The sequence below is a fragment of the Nyctereutes procyonoides genome, unplaced genomic scaffold (genome assembly GCF_905146905.1).
Source record: "Nyctereutes procyonoides isolate TBG_1078 unplaced genomic scaffold, NYPRO_anot_genome, whole genome shotgun sequence".
Lineage (NCBI taxonomy): Eukaryota > Metazoa > Chordata > Mammalia > Carnivora > Canidae > Nyctereutes > Nyctereutes procyonoides.
The window spans coordinates 15,713,249-15,735,320 of NW_026575144.1; the positions used below are offsets into that span (position 1 = coordinate 15,713,249).

General features: G+C 44.6%; 1 protein-coding gene across 1 annotated transcript in view; it reads left to right on the plus strand.

Moving 5' to 3' along the window:
• EDARADD (EDAR associated via death domain) overlaps window positions 1-22,072 on the plus strand; it is a 59,962-nt gene that overhangs the window by 21,273 nt on the left and 16,617 nt on the right. Inside the window, exon 4 of the mRNA XM_055308910.1 lies at window positions 1,084-1,142. Within this exon, the coding sequence (XP_055164885.1) occupies window positions 1,084-1,142 (59 nt within the window). The remainder of the gene's footprint in view (window positions 1-1,083; window positions 1,143-22,072) is intronic.

Below are 22,072 nucleotides of genomic sequence, written 5' to 3' on the forward strand. Positions count from 1 at the left end.
GCACTTTTTTTTTTTTTTTATTGAGTGCACGTGCTCTCACCAGCCCTTGGTAGCTGGGACTTCAGTGGTGAGCTGTGCTGTCACCACCCTTATAGATGGACTCCTTAAAGCTCAGCTGCCAAACAGCCATGGAACAGGGATATAGACAACAACAATTTCACCTTGAGAACAAGGATATTTTAGATTGGAAGAGAAGACAAACATCGGACAAAGACAACATACTGCTGTGTAGGCCAAAGTGCAAGTCTGCCAGCAACTGGCTGTTCTGTCCAGGCAGCCTTCACTGTGTCAGCAAAGTTAGTTATGACCCGGTGTCTTCCATAGTTGTGGGCCATGCTGTTCATGATGCCAGTTGTTCTGATCACCTCCTGTTCACACCCCCAGATGGGGGAAGGATCCTGCCCTGGGGTTAGGGGGATGGCCACACATACCTGGTACTAACAGATGAGAAGGACAGCAGTTCAGAGTCACTTATGCTCCTGGCCTGGAAGAGGGGGACACTGCCAGCCAGGCAAGGTCTCTGGGGTTGGCCTTGGGAACAGCATGAACAACCAGGGACTGCAGCGGCTAAGGGTGGTAGTAGCAAGAGGATGGAGTGCCCCTGATTCTGCAGAGTATGTGACTGACTCATCTGAGTAATTCTGTGGGCTGGCAGGAAACTGAAACTCAGTACTCAGTGGGTGAGTGCCTGGGTGGCTCAGTGGTTGTGCATCTGCCTTTGGCTCATGTCATGATTCCAGGGTCCTGGATTTGAGTCCTGCATCGGGCTCCCCATAGGGAGCCTGCTTCTCCCTCTGCCTGTGTCTATCTGCCCCCTTCTCTCTTTCTCTCTGTATCTCTCGTCAATAGATAAATAAAATCTTAAAAGAAAATACTCAGGGGTTAGGTGGGAACTGTGACTGGTGCCCTCCCAGGCAGTGGAGGTATAGCTATGGGGCCTCATTCATGGAAGCAGAGAGGACATGAGACCCAAGGCCCTCTTGATTTTACCAGATGTCCAGGCAGCCCCTAATTGAGTCCTAATTACAGGCCTTACGCTGCAGAGCATGTTCTTTATCAAGCCTTGTGTCTTTTTCCCCCCAGCTGAGGACTGTGATCCAATTACTTTGAACTGCCCAACAAATTCTGAGGTGCATCACCAGGTAAGAATCATTTCAGTTATATTTTCACACTTAGGCACTTGATAATCCAACGAGAATTATTTTTAGAAATTATCTTCCAGAGCTTTGAAAATTAAGAAGAGGACTTTTAGGTAGAAGAATAAGTCTGGGAATGATCTTTAAGCATCCCAGTTATATATCACGACACAACTTCTGTTACTTCCAGTAACTGTGATAACTTTAATCCATTCTCCAAAATGAATATTTGTCAGTATGCTAAACACAGTCAATGTCAGCGAATGAAAGAGCAGAGCTACTTTCTTTCAGATGGAGCTGGTATGCTGTGAATGGGAACCTTTTTTTAAGCCACAACAGAACTGGATGGTCTAATAACATTTTTGTAATATTTTCCTTTTTTTTCAGACATCAGAGGTTAAACTTTAACACATTATTCATATTGTCTTTTTCCAAAAAGCAAATCCAGGTATTGTTTTCTGATTGTGAAAAAATGGTTGTTATTTTAAATTTCAGATAGGACAAAAATGTACCCCCCCAAAATTGAGGATTGCCTGTCAATCCACTCTTCACCTTTTGAGGTACCTCTTTCCAGAAGCTTCCTTGGGTCACCGTATGCTTTAGCTACTTCTGGTACCGTCCAGCCCATTTCTTTCTGCTCGCTCAAAGCTCATTAGCAAAATTGCACAATGCTTCACATCTGCTGAACTATATTTAGAGTGTCAAATGTCTCGAAAAGCATGTCTTGCCTCAAGAAAGGCTAGTTTGATCCTGCCCATTCCATAACACCAAGTAACTTTTTAGCAAGACGAACTGAAAGTTCTGTTTAGGCTTGCTTATGAAACGTCAGTCTGTCATAAATCATTAATAGCAATGCTCTTGGATAGTCAAATCACTTTTGCAAAGAAGCAACATTATGCAGTAGTTAATAAAATAGTCAATTTTAATTGTACACAGCTCTCTTGAAAGTTGTCAGAGATGCTGCTTTTAACTTTGGTTTGGGGCTCTTCAGTCACCTGCTGTGAATATCATATTCTTATTTATTACTCCTTAGCATTTTTCTTGGAATTATAATCTAATGATTGACTTTGGCACTGACTAAATTTAAACAACTGCAGTAGGGCAGCCGGGTGGCTCAATGGTTTAGTGCTGCCATCAGCCCAGGTCCTGATCCTGGAGACCCGAGATCAAGTCCCACGTCAGGCTCCCTGCATGGAGCCTGCTTCTCCCTCTGCCTGTGTCTCTGCCTCTCTCTCTCATGGATAAAGAAAATCTTAAAAAATAGTAAAAAATAAACAACTGCAGTAAACCCAAAGTATGAAACTTTCTCTTTTTGCACTTCTTAATTTGTTTAACAAAGTTTTGCTCCTCACATGTTTTGTAACATGATACAGACTCACATGAAGATACAAGAATGCTACATTGTTTGTTTAGCTTGCTTTTAGGGATTTTCCAAGACCAGTTAAGGTTAGGTACAGAATGTACCTTAGGACACTGTGCAGAAATTGTTTATTTTAGTGTCATAGTTCTGGCTATATGAAGCAAAGACTATCCTAAAAGATGACAATACATCTATCAATGAATAGGGGCAACTGAGGAGCTCAGTTAGTTAAGCATCTCTAGTCCCAGGGTCCTGGGGTGGAGTCCCATATCAGGCTCCCTGTTCAGAGGAGAGTCTGCTTCTCCCACTGCCCCTTCCTCCACTCATGTTCTCTCTCTCTCTAATAAATAAATAAATTCTTAAAAAATAAAAAGATCTATCAATGAATAAAAGGAGAAGAAACCTATTCAAGATTTTATTCAGTTCTGTTTAAAAAGATATTGTCTTATATTCCTATGAAAAGTAGGACTGTACATAGCTACTTCAGTTATTTCTTTGCATAATCTATAGGATTTGTTCTCACTGCTAGGTGTCCAGAAGGATTCTTTAAAACTAACCTGGCAGTTAGAAGAAAGAAAATTCACTAGGGGAGCAACATTCAAACAAACAAACAAACAAACAAACAAACAACAACCCCACAGTCCATTTTCTAGAGTCTGACATTAAAAGCAAGCTGAAAATATGTTCTTCAAAATATGTAACATTTGGTGTGTTAAGGATTTTTATCATTTTAGAACTAATGTCCACTTCTTTGAATGATGCAGAGGAAAACATTGCAGCCTCCTGGTGTGCAAAGTCAAAGTCTGACACCTCGGACAAATTTCATAAAGAATCCTTTACTTTTAGGAGCTTAACACCCATACTCCATCTACTAGAACCTGTCCTGCTTCTACAATTTATTACAAGTGGCATTTGTTGAGCATATGCTCTCAGACGAGATCTGGACTGGGTGTTATTGGACGTAAGAAAAAGCAGGAGGGAGGGACAGGGAGGAGAGAAAAACCCCACAGAGTTTACAGACTTGCTGGCGAAGCAATGCACACAACATGAGACTCTAGATGTGGGGATGATTCTCAAGGCTTAAACATATCTATAGAACTTGAGACACTTGGGATCCCTGGGTGGCGCAGCGGTTTAGTGCCTGTCTTTGGCCCAGGGCGCGATCCTGGAGACCCAGGATCGAATCCCACGTCGGGCTCCCGGTGCATGGAGCCTGCTTCTCCCTCTGCCTATGTCTCTGCCTCTCTCTCTCTCTCATTCTGTGTGACTATCATAAATAAATAAAAATTAAAGAAAAAAAAAAGAAATACTTTAAAAAAAAAAAAAAGAACTTGAGACACTTGGGTATCTCAGTTGTTTCAGCATCCGACTCTTGATTTTAGCTGAGGTCTTGATCTGAAGGTTTTGAGTTCAATCCCCACATTGGGCTCCATGCTGGGCGTGGAGCTTACTTAGAAAAAAAAAAATATATATATATATATATATATAGAACTTCATGTTCAAGAAAACACTTTCCAGAATGTTTATCCAACAATTAAGTTTCAACTACATGAACTACAGGCACAAACATATGGCAAATGAGACTAAAAATTTGTTCCAATTTGTAGCCAACAATCTGTGCCAAGAGGAAACCAAAGTAATAAGAAAAATAATAAATATCAGGTTACTAACTTGGAGTTAGAGGCTATAGAAAGAATGACATTTTCCTCTATGTTGTTTATTTGGTTTTACCAAACCAAAGGTATTTTATCTTTTAAGTTTTAGAAACCACATGAAAGTACTGGCTCATTTAGTTGTGACTAAAGAATCATACTAATGTAAGGTGTTAATAATAAAGGAAATGGAGTCTAGGGTATATAAGAACTCTCTATAACATCTACTCAAGATAACTGTAATTCTGAAACTATTCTAAAATAAAAATGTATTTTTTAAAGGATGTATTTTAGAGGAGGAGAGCACACACAAGCAGGGGGAGGGACAGAGGGAGGTGGGGAGAATCTCAAGCAGCTCTCCATGCTGAGTGCAGACCCTGACATGGGGCTCGATCTCATGACCCCAAGTTCATGATTGAGCTGAAACTGAAGAGTCCAATGCTCAATTGAGCCACCCAGGCGCCCCAAAAATAAAAATGTATTTTAAAAAACACACTAAGTAAAATTTAGAATCTAAAAAAATTAAAAACCTCATTCACAAGTCCACTACTCTAGTATAACCATTTTTTTTTGTCATTTGGATGTATTCCCTCATACATTTTTCTTCACATGAAAAATTATAAAAATTGTTTGTAAATATATCTTGCTTTTGTCATGTAATGTTATCTCACAGATACCAAGTTTGCAACATGGTTGCACCATCAGTTTGATTGTTCGCTGGTATTACCGTCCCTGACATGGAAATTGATTCTGGGATGCATGTCCGCGGGTAGGGTGGTGATAGCAGCCCTGCTACGAGCAGTGGTACATGTCAGTGCTCTGAGAAGAGAGCCACTCACAAATACTTTGCCTGGAGCTGAAGTATTAGGAGATTCTAGGTAATAAAACTGAGGAATACATTGGAGCCAGGGCCCCAGACACCTGAATGCCAGACACCAGGTGGAGGGAAGGTATTGGGGATTGTAAGTGATGGCCACATGACCATACTGGGGAGCCCAGGGGGACGGCAGAGGGGATGAGGCTAAATTTCAAGCCTGTAGCTGGGAGCTGTTCCTACTAAGACTATAAAGAGAGAATTCAGGAAGAAGGTAAGATTCATGTGTTGCTGGGGTTATGTTCTGTTTGTGTGTGGGCTGTGAAGAAAGAGATGAAGGTTTGTAGAAGTTGGGGTATGTGAGATTTGCGGCAATGCCCAGTGAGTACCAGAAAACACAGCTCTAGGTACTGGCTTAGGACTCTCACAGCAGGAGGTTACACCTGGGTGACTCAGAGGTTGAGTGCCTGCCTTTGGCTCAGGGCGGGATCCCACAGTCCCAGGTCAAGTCCCACGTCGGGCTCCCTGCATGGAGCCTGCTTCTCCCTCTGCCTGTGTCTCTGACTCTTTCTGTGTGTCTTTTCTGAATAAATAAATAAAATATTTTATTTATTTATTTTTTTATAAAGGAGGTTACAGCTGAAGCCTCAGGAGTGAATGTGACTGCCAAGGAGAGAGGGGAGAGAGGAGCCAAGGGTAGAAGCTTAAGGAACACCTCATTCTAGAGGCCAGAGGAAGAAAAGGAGTTTAGAAGCAGAAATTGGTCGAGACAGAAATGTAATTGCAAGTCTTAAAGAGTGAGTGGGTGATAAGAAAGTCTGCTTCCTTAAGGGAGCAAGGAAAAGTATTCAATTCTTGTTTGAAAGTGTTAGAAAATACAGGAAAAAAGCTGCTTTTTTCCAGGATGGGAAGTAGCAGATCTTAAAAGATAAAGTATTACTAGGAGTGGAGAGATTCAAAACAGGAAAAGAAGAAGAAGAAGTGTAATATTAGTGGGGTTTGTTTTCCTTTTGGAATTAATGTTCCTAGCAAATATTGTTTGGTAATGTGCCCAAAAATGTTCTGGGGCAGGGGAGCACCTGGGTGGCTCAGTTGGTTAAGTGACTGTCTCTTGATCTCAGCTCAGGTCTTGATCTTGGGGTCATGAGTTCAAGTCCCCACATTGGGCTTCACACTGAGTGTGGAGCCTATTTAAAAAAAAAAGTTCTGTGGGGAACACCCAACATACTGATTTCCCTGAAGGTATGTATAATCTAGCAGGGAAGATAGAGGCACACATATATCAGACAAAGTCATCCAAGGCACATCAATGAGTTAGCATTTTTAAAGTAAGAATCTCAACTTTTTCAGAGACAAAAGAAGGCTGGAGAGGTAAAGATGTAAGCATTCTCTTAGATGTAAAGACTCTGGGAGCTGAGATAGCTGATGTCAGATCTGAGCAGCCTTTTGAATGGCAACACTTAAATGGATCTAGTGAGGAGATTGGGGGCTACAGGGTGTGTTCTGTCCATACAGTAGGAAGGCCAGAGGCCGTCATGAACAAGGCAGTGGCATGGTAGCATTTGATTAATTGGAAATGGATTGTGACAGGATAGATGATGCCACATCCATCTATTCATTAAGTATTTGATACTGTCACTCTTTTAGATGCTGGGGATATAATGGTGAATGCTTAGAGCTACGGTCAAAGTTAGCATTTGAAATCTCCAGCCTTGAGGGCTGAGTAGGAATGTTTATGGATACTCCCAAAACAGAGGCTCTGTAGGCAGGTAAGCTGAGAAGCTCTTCCTTAGATTCTTGGAGAATCTTAGCACATATCTATAAGGGAAAGGAGAGAGAGGAGACTGCTAGTTGAGTTCATTCAACAGGTAAGCAAGCTTCTCCCACCACCTGGGCACACCTGTCAACCTGGGCATCCAGCAAGGTTAACAGCTCCACTTTGGAAAATGCTGCTCTGGGCCAAGGTCTTGAGTGCCAGCATGGGAGCATGGTCTTGGTCTCCCAGCCCTGGGGGGCTTTCTGGAAGAGTCTCCCCATAGAATGATGGCATAAGAACAGAGTTTTAGACAAGTCGGCCTAGCAGTGGATCGTCTAGGGAGAAACACTGCGGTAGTGGTGCTCACCCAGGAAAGCGATTTCAAGGGCTTAGGGGCAGGATGTGAGGGGGAGAATGAAGATGGGAGGGTGCCATTCCCAATATCTGTGCTGCTGTTGCAAAGCACCACGAGTAGAATGTCATGGCTCTGGAGCCTGTAAGTCTGAGATCGATCCTTCTAGGGTGCTGGGGACAGGCTCTGTCCCAAGCCTCTGCCCTTGCTTGTCAATGGCCATCTCCTCCCTATGTCTTCACACCATCTTCCCTATGTGTGTGCCTCTCTGTATAAATGTCCCCTTTCCATAAGGACACCAGGCATGTTGGCGTAGGGTCCACCCTCATGATGTCACTGGAACTTCATACCTCTGTAAAGAGCCCATCCCAAAATACAGCCACGTTATGAGGTGCTGGGGGCCAGGACCCCAATGTGTCTCTTTGAGGGGGAAGAGAACATAATTCAACTCATAGAAACACTTGCCAACAGAACAAAACAAGAACCAAAGGACACCACGTTCTGAAGGAGATGAAAGGGTTTGGCATCAGTCAGGGCTTGGGGCTGATGCGAAGGGAAGCATGGAAGGTTTGCTCAGGGAACCTCCACTGGTGACCTGGTACATGGTTGGCCGGGGGGTGGTTACTGTCAAAAATAGGAAAACAACTAATTTGGGCAGTGAGGGAAAAATGAATTGATCTTCCTTAAGCTCTTAAAATGCCATCCAGCACATCATAGATGCTTCTGGGCATGTAACTAGTAAGTGAGGAACAAATGGCATAACATAGAGTATTTCTACTGGTAATGGTGCTCAGAGAGAAGTAGGGGAAGGGGACGGTGAGGGGGCCACCAAGGCAACATGGGAGTTAGGGATAGGGAGTGGGAATCAAGCTTGCTGTGTTCAGGGTGCCAGAGCAAATGATGCATTTTTGGAACATGTTAAAAAACAAAACAAAATGAGGAAACCAGTCAAGGCAGAAGACTTGCAGAGTCCCCAGAAATCAAAAGCCATGCTAATTCAGGTGTGCGCAGCCTCACCCCTTCCAGCCCACCCGGGCCCTCATGTGGCTGCGTGGCTTGCAGGGGACCTGCGAGGCCAGGTTTCTCCCTCCAGAAGCTCACAGAGGAGAGCTGAGCTGGCAGGACATGCAAGGGAGCAAACCCAGCTCGAGGCGTGGACTTTGGGGTGTTCTAGGGCTCTCTCGTGCTCTGGGTCAATCTTGTTATCTGGGGGGAGGGGGAGAGCGGGAGCGAGCCCACCCTGCTGGCCACCTGTGAGAAGAGAGGCAGGCGGGGAGAGGAGGGAGTGCGCCTGCCTGGTGGTAGGAGCTCTGAGCTTCCAGAACCAGAAGAGGGAGGGCAGAACCTTCCCAAGCCGGAAGTAGATGCACCCACTTCCCCTCTGGCAAACAAAATTGCTGAGTAGGAGGGACAGCACCTGGCCATGGGTTAAATTCACCTGTTCACAGCGAGGCTGATGTATGAATAATAGTTCATGTTAACCTCCATCTGCAGTTGAAGTTATGAGATTAGTCACACATGTGCCTCTTACCCTTCGTCTGCCGTATCCTCTCACCACCCGCTCCTTCTTGGCCATTTAGTCTGTGAATCTGGGACATGACTTAGGACACAGAAGGGGCAGGGGTCCTTCACACCTCAGGTGGCAGCTATACGATCCGGCCCTATGGGCCATAATGAGAATCCGTAAGGACAGATTTTTAAAACATGTGAAGCATCTATTAGCAGCCCACACAAAACAAATTTAAATTTTCCTACTAAAATTAGTGCCCACCTAAGATCTGTTTAGCCCAGTGGTTCCGGCCCCTGACTGTACGTGGGAATCACTCGGAGGACCTTTACAATACACCAATGCCTGGGTCCCATCCCCCAGAGATTCCAGCTGAAATGGTTTGGGGTACGCTCCTATACTGATAGTTCTTAATGTCCTGGGAACTTCACTGCACGGCGGAGTGAGGAAGGCCAAGGTGGACCATGCATCCACGGGGTGTGGGGTCCAGACATGCCCACAGCATTAACATTCATTTTCCATGCATGCAGGCTGCTCCACCTGCTACCAGGTATAGCCCTGTGTGGCATCTGTCTCTGAATTTCCCCTTTTTCTAAGGACACCAGTCCTGGGGCATCTTGGTAACTCAGTGGTTGAGCATCTGCCTTCAGCTCAAGGCATGATCCTGAGTCCTGCTTCGGGCTCCCCACAGGGAGCCTGCTTTTCCCTCTGCCTGTATCTCTGCCTGTCTCTGTGTGTCTCTCATGAATAAATAAATAAAATCTTAAAAAAAAAAAAAAGGACACCAGTCCTATTAGATTGGGGGCCATGCTGATGACATCTCTTTGACCTGATTACTTCCAGAAAGACCTTATGTCCAAATATCATCAGGTACTGAGGTTAGGACTCTGATGTATGAACTTGGAGTGGGGGACCAGGAGTGGGGAGGCACAATTCAACCTAAGACAGCATTCAGTGATTTGGTGTTGATTATATTACAGCATTTATCTTGGAACCTAATATTCAGTAGGAATTTAATAAGTGGAATGGATGGATGAATATGCATCTTCTGGCATCTGGGGTACTGTGTATACTGACTGCTAATCTCTGCATAAAATATACACCCTGATTGTTTACATCCTCTTGCAAGCAGAACGCCAGAGGTTTCCCAACTAACCTCCAAATAGATTCATATTCTTATAAAAGAGAGATAAGGGAAGTATTATTTCCTTTTTTCCCTTTGTATGGATAAAACTATTTTGTATATGGTTATGATCACAGTGTCCAAACAATGTAATGTTTTCTTTCTTTTTTTTTAGAGAGAGATTTATTTATTTATTTTAGAGAAAGAGCACAAGTGGGATGGGGAGAGAGAGAGAGAGAGAAAGAAAGAATCCCAAGCAGACTTCCCACGAAGTGTGGAGCCTGATGTGGGGCTTCATCCCATGACCTTGAGATTGTGACCTGAGCCGAAACCAAGAGTCAGATGCTCAACTGACCGAGCCACCAGGGTGCCCCTCCTTTTTTTTTTTTTTTTTTTTTTTTTTTACTTAATACAGTATCCTAAGCATTCTAGGATGTTAATGGGATGTAATCAATAGAATAATAATTATAATTATAATTAACATCTTTAAGGCCAAGAGATATACCAAGCACTCACCTGTATGAACTCATTTCATCTTCCAAATGACCCTAGGTGGGATGTACTATTACTATGTCTATTTTAAAGGTGTGCACTCTGACACAGAGTGGTTAAATAATTTCTTTAAGGTGACTCAGCTACTGAGCAATAGAGCCAAGATTTGAACCACATAGGCATTCTGATGCCAGACTCTGTGCTTGTGGCTGCTACTGGCCTCACCATGGGCTTGGGAACCAGACAGACCTCCTAGGCCCCTAGCTCTATCACCCTGAGCTGGTTACCTGACCTGAAGTCAGTTTCCTCCTTTGTAAAATGAGTAGAATAGTACCAGTCCCCTGGCACACAGTAAATGCTCAATAAGTATCTGGTTATATTGCATTTAAATGAACACCATGCTGTCCTTAATTAACTCTTGGCCTCAAAACTCAAGCTTGTCTCCTTACCCCAGCTCAGGCCTGATTGAAATTTGAGGCCCAAAGAGATATGGATGTATTTCCCTCTCCTAACCCAAGTGAGAACATAGCACCGTATGTGGACTGAGCACTTCCAGCTGGAAGTTCTCATCTGTCCCCAACTGCCAACCCCAGGCACTTCCATCCGGGGGTGTATCACACCTCTCTTACCTGAATAGGGTCCTTTCAAGATGGCTCCAGTCCATTTGGCCATGGGAAACTTGTAACTTCCTCATACATGCAGGTGAGGGCCTCCCAGTGGCAGAAGGGTTGCTCTTGGAGGGTCTACACATCAGTGGTCATCCAGCCAAGTAGTGAGAGGTTGGTCTCTACCTTCCAGCAAGCACCCTTCACAGGCAGTGCTCCTGAGGCACCCTCACCTGGCTTGAGTGGGCAGAGGGGCTCCCTTCCTCCTGATGGCAGGGGATGGATAACAACCACAGCCCTTACTTCTTCCGATTCTTCAAAGAAATCTCTTATATAAGCTGAAGGTGGTGTTGAGGTAATGCTCACACTGCCACTTTGGCCACTTCTTTGCTAGTCCTTTGGGGTTTACCTGGCACCTCTCTGTGGAATGTGTGCATACCAGTGTCCTCCACTTTTGGCCCCAATCAAAACTCTTATTTATTTAGATTTTATTTATTCATTCATGAGAGACACACAGAGAGAGGCAGAGACATAGGCAGAGGGAGAAGCAGACTCCTTGCAGGGAGCCCAGTGCTGAACTTGATCCCAGGACCCCGGGATCACGACCTGAACTGAAGGCAGATGCTCAAACACTGAGCCCCCCAGCGCCCCCCAGCACCCCCCTGGTTCCCGCTGTCAAAACTCTTAAGACACTAGGAAAATGTTCCATCTCATATCCCGTTATATTCTTGGCCATGAGGTAATTTAAGAGTTTCTTAATTGTAGAGCTTGACATTGTTTCAACTGTTTTGCTATCTGAAATACTGCTGGAGTGCACGTCCTACCCTGCCTCTCCCTCCCCTCCCCACCCCCCATGTAAAGCTGTAAATTTCTTAGACTTACATTTGCATTTGTGTTGACAGACTAGACCTAACCGACCAGACCGCCGGTCTGATCTTCCTCCCAACAAGTTATGAGAGCTCAAATCTGTTTCTAGTGACAAATGCCACCAAATAGAAGATGGTGTTTTATCTATTGAAAGCCTATTGATAACTGATTTCTCCAAAATTCAATAAGATGTCTCAAAAATAAAGTTGCACATTATGTTGCCCAGAGTAGACGGGTGCCCACACCCAGTTTTTAAGCCATGGAATGCCAAGCATGCTTGTGGATAGTATCACACAAAGTACCGTAGGATGACCAAGACTGAAATTCTCAACCCTCTGTGAGCTAGAGAACTATCTTAGTTAATTATTGAGCTAAAGTAGCAGCCCCAGACCTTGTGGCCAATCTTGTGTCTTGTTTATTCACTAAAGAAACAGAAGTCTTTTCTTTCCAAGGACACATGTTTTGTATTTTAGGTGGGACTCTCCCCCATGGCCTTGACCCCTCACCTACCATCCGTGCCTGCCTGTCTTTCTTTCTTTCTTTCTTTCTTTCTTTCTTTCTTTCTTTCTTTCTTTCTTTCTTTCTTTCTTTTTCTCTTTTTCTTTTTTTTTAAGCTCTTACTTATTTTAGAGAGAGAGAGAGCAGGGGGAAGGGCAGAGTGAGAAGGAGAGAGAATCTCAAGCAGACTCTGCATTGAGTGTAGAGCCCAATGTGGGGCTCTATTCCAAGACACTGAGATCGCAACTTGAGCTGAAACCAAGAATCATTTGCTCAACCAACTGTGCCACCCAGGCTATCTCTGGGTCCTCACCTGCCTCCCAGCTCCGAGAGGCCCATGTCCTGCCTATTGTGCCTTCTCTCCTAAACTCTTTGCCACCAGGCCTAAGTCACAGGGCAGCTGAGCGTGCCAATCCTGACAATTTAGAAAGTGGGTTTGGGCCAGACATTGCATACTGACAGCTTGGTATTGTTAGAGCCAAAGGGGCCCATGAAAATCATGTTGTTTGTGATTTCTTCTGTTTCCCGTGAAGGGAACCAGAGATAGTTGATGAGGCAGAGAGTTGGGACCTGTGCCTTGTCCAGTGTCACCTTCCTCCACCCCCCATACCCAGCATTTCTGAGTCAGTAGCAGCTGCTGTTACCACTTGCTGCTGATCCTCTTGCCTAGGGAGCTTTTAGGCTTTTCCCAGTTCTAAATGCTAGCTGTCTGGCAGAGTAAGCTTGGGTAAAAGCTGCTGGAATAAAACCGGAAAATGGTAGGGTTGCTCTTTTCTTTAAATTAGGTTGAGAGGTAGCTGGCAAAATCCTTTCCAACAGCCTCATGGCCTTGGCAGCGCAACCAAATCTAGCAGACTCTGTGCAAACCCGAAGCAATTATGCGCATTATAATGACAGGGAATGGACCCAAGCAGCGCTTGCTGTCGATGGTATCTCCCGGGAGTCAGCCTGGCAGGCCCCTACCTGCCCTTCTGCGGCACTCCTGTTTCAAGTGCCAACAAGATCTGTTTAACAGATTGGTGAGTCCTGTAGTTTGTGCTTTGATTGTGTTGGCTGTAGGAAGTCCTTGGTAGTGTCTCGCCACATCCCTGAGACAATGTCCTGAGAATGAGGAAGCAGTGCTGTTTAGGTAAAACTAGAGAAACTTTCCCTGGAACCTGAACTTGCTATTTTTAACTCTGGTGACAGGGACTTCCTTCAGCTTTGCAGTCACTAACTACCCGTCCAAAATAGATTGCTCCTTTTTGAAACAGGCTTGGAGAGGTCTCTCGATACACAGCTGTCTGGAGCTTCAGAGGAAGGACAAGGAATTTCAAGGGTGGGTTTTGCTGGGATGGAAACCACCTATTCTGTAAATGCAAGTAGTACACATTTGCCCCCCCTTCCCTCTCCCTTTCCCCTTTCTTTAGCCACCTTCCCACCCAGTCTGTGTGCTTGACGCCCCCACCTCTGCTAAGGTGATGGGGTGCCCCATTAGGGAATAGATACACAAACCCCTAGAAAGTTAAAATTAAGTAAGACCAGGTGAATTTGCTTAGGGTCTTTGAAAGGGGTAGATTCTTTCTTGGTCTTGATATCCTAGGCAGTTTTGTCTAAAACACACAATGATCTGATTCCATCTCCTAGGATAGAACTTAACTCCCTCAGGATGTGTCATCTTACTTGTTCTAGATTATATTTGGGTATCCGGCATGGTGATCTTCAGCTGACCTGCCTCCTCACTCTGTGCCATCTCTGGGAACAACTGCATCTCCTAGCACATTATCACAGGGAGCAGACCTTCCACCTCAGACTCTGAAGTCCCCTCCAACTCAACCCTGTCTGCAGTCTCAGCTCTCAACAGCCCTCCCTTTGTCAGGCATTTTGGTGCTGGTGCTCCTCTTACTGATTATTAGTGGAACTTGCCTTGCCAAATCCTTGGGTTTGGGTAGACCAGGACCACGTGCATGCTGTGTTTCTGAATGCTGGAGAAGAGAGTGAAATGTAAACTGCTGTTCCCACTACAAATTCATGCTGCCCACTGCAGTCACCATTCCAGGGCCTTAATAAACTTCCCAGAAATGAAATTTTAAAAGAAAAATCAAGGTACAGACAGTCCCCGACTTAGGACAAGCCAACTTACAATTTTTTTGACTTTAGTGTGGTGCAAAGTGACACATGTTCAGTAGAAACCACACTTCAAATTTTGGATTTGGATCTTTTCCCAGGCTAGCGATCCACAGTATAATTTTCTCTCCTGAGGCTGGCCTGCAGCCCCAGCTCCCAGGCAGCCACGCAACCACAAAGGTCAATAGCCAACACTGACAACCATTCTGCACCCACATAACCCTTCTGCTTCCCACTTTCAGTATGGTACTCAATCAATGGCATGAATTCTGCAACACTTTTTTATCAAGTAGGCTCCATATTTGATGATCTTGCCCAACTGTAGGCTAATGTAAGTGTTCTTTTTTATTTATTTTTTCTTTTTTATTTTTTTAAGATTTATTTATTTGAGAGAGAGAGAGAGTATGTGGGAGGGAGGGGCAGAGGAAGAGGGAGAGAAGCTTAAGCAGACCCCTGCTGAGCATGGGGCTTGATCCCACAACCCCAAGATCACCACCTGAGCTGAAACCAAGAGTCTGATGCTTAACTGACTGCTCCACCCAGGCTCCCCAGCTAATGTAGGTGTTCTGAGCATGCTTAAGATCAGCTGGGCTGAGCTAGGGTGTTTGGTAGGTTTGATGTAGTAATACATTTTCAATTTAGAATATTTTTAACTGACAATGGTTTATTGGGATATAATTCTGTTATAAGTTAAGGATGATCTGTACTCTAATTTGATGTTTCTTTAACTTATTTCTACATCTGAGCCAAGTCAAAATAATATTTTTGTGGTAAGGCACACATAAGCCAAAGGGCAGAAATGCTGGCTTTCTAGCACTTAGTAATTATTTCCCTAAGAACAGCATAAGAAGAGTTTATTAGTCATTAAATTATACAGTCCCTCATTATATCTACTCTAATTGTTTGACTTAAAGGCTTCTGTTCTCATTATCATTCAGTGCTTTATTGGCTGTAATGCCTTTAAATTTCACTAGTGAGTTAGAATTTTCACTTAGATTTTCCATTGGTGTGGGTGTTGGGGTGCAGCCACCTGCCTGCACAGTTGAGAGTGCAAATTGATACAACTTTCAGAACACTGGCAGCATCTATTACTCATTGATCAGGTGATCTCTTTTTAATTATCCTACAGAAATCATAACAGAGTGTGTTTGAAATAGAGAAAAATTGCAGATAACTTACATGTCCATCTGTAGGGACTGGTTAAATACATTTGGTACTCTGGCACAGTACAGTTAAAACCATAAAAAGGAGGAGAGACCACTGGCCTTAAAAGATATCCATAAGATATTATTTTTTAAAAGATTTTATTAATTTATTTGAGAGAGAGAGAGCATTGCCGGGGGTTGCAGAGGGAGAAGCAGACTCCCAGCTGAGTATGGAGCTCAACTCTGGACTCGATTCCAGGACCCCACGATCATGATAGCTACTTAACTGTCTGAGCCACCCAGGTGCCTCCATAAGGTATTATTAAATAAAACAATTTGTAGGGGTGCCTGGCTGGCTTAGTCGGTTAAGTGTCCAACTCTTGATCTCAGCTCAGGTCATGATCTCAGGGTTGTGAGATCAAGGTCCGCGCTAGGTGGAAATCCTGCTTAAAATTCTCTCCCTCTTTCTCTGCTCCTCCCCCACTTAAAAAAAAAAAGATAGACACTAGTATGGTTTGGAGCTAAAAACCTGTCTCAATCTTGGATCCTATGACTAAGGAATCAGAAAGGACATGCCCCAGATTGTAACCAGTAACCTTTGGAGAGGGAGATGGATTAAGAGATGGGCTGAGAGAGTGAGAGAAAGATTTCCACATCTCTTGCAGTGTTTTTAAAAACCAGTTTGAGTAGAGATATTAGAGTGGGGTTGTGCTGTCATAAACACATCATAAGTTAAAAATATTTAAGTTGAAAATGCATTACTACTCCTAATCTACCAAATACCATAGCTCAGCCCAGACCACCTTAAACATGCTCAGAACACTTATGTTAGTCTACAGTTGGGCAAGAGCATCTAACACAAAGCCTATTTGATAGCAAAGTGTTGCAGATCTCATGTCATTGATTGAGTAACTGAAAGTGGGAAGTAAAAGGGCTGTGTGGGTGCAGAACGGTTGTCAGTGTTGGCTGTTGACCTTTGTGGTTGCGTGGCTGCCTGGGAGCTGGGGCCACTGGATAGCCTCAGGGGAGAAGATCATACTGTGGATTGCTAGCCCGGGAAAAGATCCAAATCCAAAATTTGAAGTACAATTTCTATTAATACATATTGCTTTTGCACTACCATAAGGTCAAAAAATCATTATGTCTTTTTTTTTTTTTTAAGAAAAATCATCAGTCAAGAGCCATCAGTACTTTTTATTTTGTGCATGTCTTTGGTATTTTTTTCAAATTAAAGAAAAAGTAATAGAATAATTTATTCAAACATCTGGATGGTGTTTAGGCCTAACCAACTTCCATATATTGGCTCTCCAACCAAGTGGTCTTTCTTTAGCCTACATGTAATTGTGTACCACGGGAAAATTATAGAGTGAGCTGTGGGATGGTGAATGCACTTGCTCACCTCGCAGCCTTGCACGAGTCTGCTCTGGCATCACGTGTATCCTACACCTGGGATTTGTGAGTGTTAGAAATCTAGGCGGAAACCCCCTGCCCCTCCATTACACCCACGACCTTTGCACAAGCAAACCATAGCCTCCTCTGAAACACTTGGCGATCTTTCTGAACAGTAATCAACCATACTTCATGCTCAAGGGGAAAACCCCTGCCTCCTTCACCTTTGAAACTATAGCAAGGGGATGAAATTACACCTGAGCATGCCCAGCCTGCAATGAGCAGCTGCTCCAGGCTTTGACCCCCACTTCAACTCCAGAAGTAGCAGGCCTTCCTTGTAGGAGAGAACCCTATTTGAGCCAAATGTACACAAACCCACAGGTTTGCTCTCACCCCAGCAAAGCAGTGCAGCCTTTATTTCCAACTTCTATTCTTCTGCATTTCGTTCTTTCATCCTCAGTGTGAAACTTTCCCTGTTCTCTGTTTTCACTTGACATTCTCTCTGTGCCTCTTTAACATGTTATTCATTCCTTGTGTTGTCAATATTTATGCTCATGTCTTTGTTTCATTACCAACTTGTAACCTTGAAGCAGCAGGGATATGGCTCCTTTGTCTTCATATGCCTTAGAATGGTCTCAGACACTGAGCTGGTGCTTGGTAAATGTAGCCTGAATTAAATACATTTCTTAAGGTCAGTTTCTGGAATATACTTTCAAATAAATAGATCTATCCATATGTAGACACACACATACATATATATATACACACATATATATGTATAAAGAGAGAGAGTATTCTTCAGTAAAGAGTAAAAGTGTAAACAGTTACTGCAATAATAATTTGCAGAAAAAGAATTAAGTATAGATTGCTATAGAAAAATCCAACAGGAGACTCATAGTCTAGTCCTACTGTGTAGAAGCGGATCATCGATAAATACATGTCGTTCAGTTACATGGAAACCAGCTCTGTCTTGGGAATTTACACCATTAAAAGTGGCTTGAGTTTCACTGACTATGTGACAGGAGAGAGTCTAGAATAGTCTGAATCCATGCTATGGAAGCTCTGTTACTAAATGCATACCTAAGCTTTTAAAATCATATTTTCAAAGCCATTTGCTAAGATACTGTCTTAAAGCAGAGAGATCAGGTTTTACCATTGGTTGTTCTCCCAAAGAAGCCACTTAAGTAATTTGGCTGAACTGGTACCTCAAGTAAGTAAGTCATTTGCATGGAAGGCAGCTCTTTCTGGCCCTTTGGGTATAATTCAGGTTGTTCTGACCAGGTGAGCAGTGATAATTGGTTTGGGTCTTCATGGTGGTTTCCAGTCAGACTCAGGTAATAATCAAGTCAACCAGCCGGTTGAGTGCTTTCCCACCCAGTTACCCTTTCCCTTGTTTGCAAAATAACAAAGATGGCGCTCTTTATTAATTAGCTAAGCCAGACATTTAGAGATAGGACTAGACAGTAGAGAAGAGCATGCTTCCCAGAAGACTAGCTCCTAGGTGCTGGTTAGTACCTTCCCCAGCAATCTATCAGCATCTCTAGCTTATCAATCCATCCCCATGTGGGATGTCCATTCATCTCTGAGGAGAAAGTTTTCTCCACAGTGTGTTCTTGGCCTTGGGGTTTCTGCTGCTCTGTGAAATCTCCAGAGCCCTGTGTGAGCCTTGTGTGAAATCTCCTGAGGTGGCTCTTCACCACCTGGTGCCTTCAGCTCCCTAAGCAGAAATGGGACCTGGCTACCAGTCTATAAGCTAACCAAAGTACAAAAGTTTGTGTAACCCAGCCAACTTTCTTTCTGCTCGAAGAGTTTTTGGCAGCAGTTAATACCTTTGCCCAAATACAAGGTAATTCCCTCACATTCACAATGAGAAGGTTTTACAAAATGGGGATTTTCTTTAGCCTGCTTGAATATAGAAAACATTAGTGTTCAACTTTGCAGTCCCTTCAGATTCCTAAGGAGATTAAAAAAAATTTTATTGCGGTAAAATACATGTAACATAATATTTACCATCTTGATCACTTTTAAGTATATGGTCTATGGCATTAAGTCCATTCATGTTGTGCAACCATCACCACCACCCATCTCTAGAACTTTTTCATTATCACAAACTGAAACTCTATGCCCATTATATATGAATTCTCCCTTTTCCACTCACCCACCTCCTCATAATTACTATTTTACTTTCTGCCTTTTGAATTTGATTCCTCTAGGGACTTCATTTAACTGGAATCATACAGTATTTGTCCCTTTGTGTCTGGCTTATTTCACTTACCATAACATCCTCAAGATTCATCCATGTTGTACTCTGACTCAGAATTTTCTTCCTTTTTGAGGCTGGATAGCATTTGGCATTTTGTTAATCCATTCACCTATTCATCTAGGCTAAACCCTAACCCTGGTTGTTTGGGTTATTCCATCTTTTTTCTTACCTAGAACTTTCTCTGTTGGCATACAGACTCAACCATACTCGGAAACTATTCTCTCCCACAAAGCCAATACTTTATACTCGAACTCCATTCGTAATTAAAACAAGACCTCTCAACAGAAGTCTTTTTTAATCATTTGTAAATGGTGATTCTTAGCTCCTAAATAGCTCTTGGAGTAGTCAGTGAGCTAGTCCAAAGGCATTATGCACCTGGCATAGTATGCACTTTGCAGAAGTAAGTCCTTGAGAAGTCTGGAAGGAATTAGGGAAGAAGAAAAGGGGTGGGGTGAGGGTGCTAGTTTCAGAAGTTGGCATAGAACAGGGGGAGTCTTGTATGTGATAAGATCCCCTAGAGGGGAAGGGGCAGACATGCAAGGGGAGGGATAGAGTTGGAAGTCTTTGAAGCCCCTGGCTTATTTCCCCTGCTGTCCTGGGCCGCTCACACCTAAGCCCAGTGCCACTCTGACTCACCACTCTGGCCTCCGTGTTCCTGGATCAGTTTTAATGGGATCAGCAAGATCTCAAGCTATGGCTTATGCAGCTGAGGACCATCCGTTCCCTCAGGTCCCAATCCTGGGTCCCAGGGATGCCACGGGCTGGACTTCCCTGCCCAAGTCTAGCTCTCCAGTCCCCTGGACTCCAGTTACTAGAACCAGGCCAGTGTTAGGTTCCCAACACCAGTACACCTCCTGAGGACTGGTAGTGGCTCTGCCCATCACCAGGGATCACCTGCCTACACTTTCTACTGGTACAGGACATCTCTCTGATATCCAAGTGAAGCCCAGTCTCCTTTTGGAAATCCCTCCCATTAACTGCTTCCAGAAACATCACAGAACCTGCCACATTCTCTGTATCCCAGCTCTCATCCATGAGCTGATCCTCTGCTCCCTTGTCCACCTCAGACCACTCATCAGGTCTGACGTGATCTTGGAGGCAAGACCTGTGCTATAGTGAGAGGCTCCCTGGCGACGACGCTGGATTCCATTATATTGACCTAATATTTCTGAACACAGCACGTAAGCTCAGTGCTAAGCCATATAGAGATGGAGAAGATATGTCCCACCCTTCCCGGTAAGGGCCATTGAACACATCTTCACAGGACCATAGTTCAAGGATAAAGGTTGGGGCTTGAAGGTGAAAAGACACCATCTCTTTGGAGATGGGAGAAGGAGGAGAGTGAGGATGAATCCACTGGCCCAGCCACCTCTCGGGAGAAGAGACACAAATGGGGATGAGGCCTTCAGCAGAGTGGAGAAGGTTTGGAACAGAACTCGAGAGGGCCTCAAGGAGGACAGCTGGAAGGAAGATCCAAACATGGCCAAGGAGCAGCTGAGGCCCAGCTGATGTCAGATATGTGATCCTATGAATGTGGAAGGTTTGTCACTTCTTTTTCCAAAGCAGCACTCAGCAGTTTAGAGCAAGGTCGGGGGAAGGGAGGGCAGAGCTAAGGATTGGCCTACAGAGGCCCACTGCTGGCACACAAATCTAGGATGTTTGTATTTTTTATTTTTATTTTTATTTTTATTTATTTATTTTAATTTTTTATTTATTTATGATAGTCACACAGAGAGAGAGAGAAAGAGACAGAGACATAGGCAGAGGGAGAAGCAGGCTCCATGCACTGGGAGCCCGACGTGGGACTCGATCCCGGGTCTCCAGGATCGCACCCTGGGCCAAAGGAAGGCGCTAAACCGCTGCGCCACCCAGGGATCCCTAGGATGTTTTTATACACATGACTGAGTGGACAGGAATCCAGGTGAGGCCAGAACAGTGGAGCTGGGGGCAGGCTGCAGAATCAGTGACCAAGAAGACGAGGCCACCAAGGAGGATTGGAGGGCATGAAGGAGGCATAGGGAGAGCATCATGAGGGAGGAAGTTCATCCCCTGGCCTGGGGAAGAGACTCCACACCCCATTTGTGTCCTCTTTCCTTCCTCCTCCCACTCACCGTCGCTTCCACAGATATTACGTGTTATCTGCCTCAGATGTGCTAATCACAGGACATGGCATGGACAGGGGCCCTTGCCTGGTAGTCCAAGGCCGAGGGCGGGAGAGAGACACCTCAAACCCCCACAGCCAGTGGAGCAAGCGTCCCTTGGGGTGGCACAGACAGGATGCCGTGGGAGCACCCAAACACGGAACCCAGGCTGGGGCCTTGCAGAGGCTTTCTAAGAGGAAGTGATGTCTGAGCTGGGAGCTCAAAGATAAGAGAAATTTTGGCAGACAGAAGGGCTGAGAGAGGGGAGCCCGGCAGACAGACCCCCCTGCATCCTCCCCACCCACCTGGCAGAAGCGGTTTTCATGTCCATCTCTCTGCTAGAGCTGCTTTCAGTTACCACAGTTCATCTCACCAAATCTTGTCTCTGCAGGGCCCACAGAGTCCCCGAACTTTCCCTAACTTGCTGCTGTCACCTCTTGCTTGTCTCCCTCCTTGCTGACCTTCCTTTTTGCTTTCCTCCTCATTCCCTCCCTTGCCCCCAAAATGTAGGTATAAGGGTGCTCCAGAAGGCTCTGACCACACGTCCTGCTCTCCAGTGTCTCTCTCTCTCCTTCCACAATCCTGTCAACATCCATATTTTCATCCCCGGCCTTGGTCTCCCTCAAGGGCCAGCACCCTGTTTTCAACACCCACGGACATCTCATGGTCTTAACCATGACCCTTCAAAACTTGCTCTTGATTTCACACCTCATGACCCTTTCCTTTCCTAGATGAGCTGTGTAGGGTCTCCTTAATTGTCACCTTTGAGGCCATCTTGTTCTCCCCCACCACACCCACAGTCACCTGGCCTGTACATGGCTCTCTAGCTGCCGTGTTCCTGTGCTGTGCACACAGCCAGGTGGTAT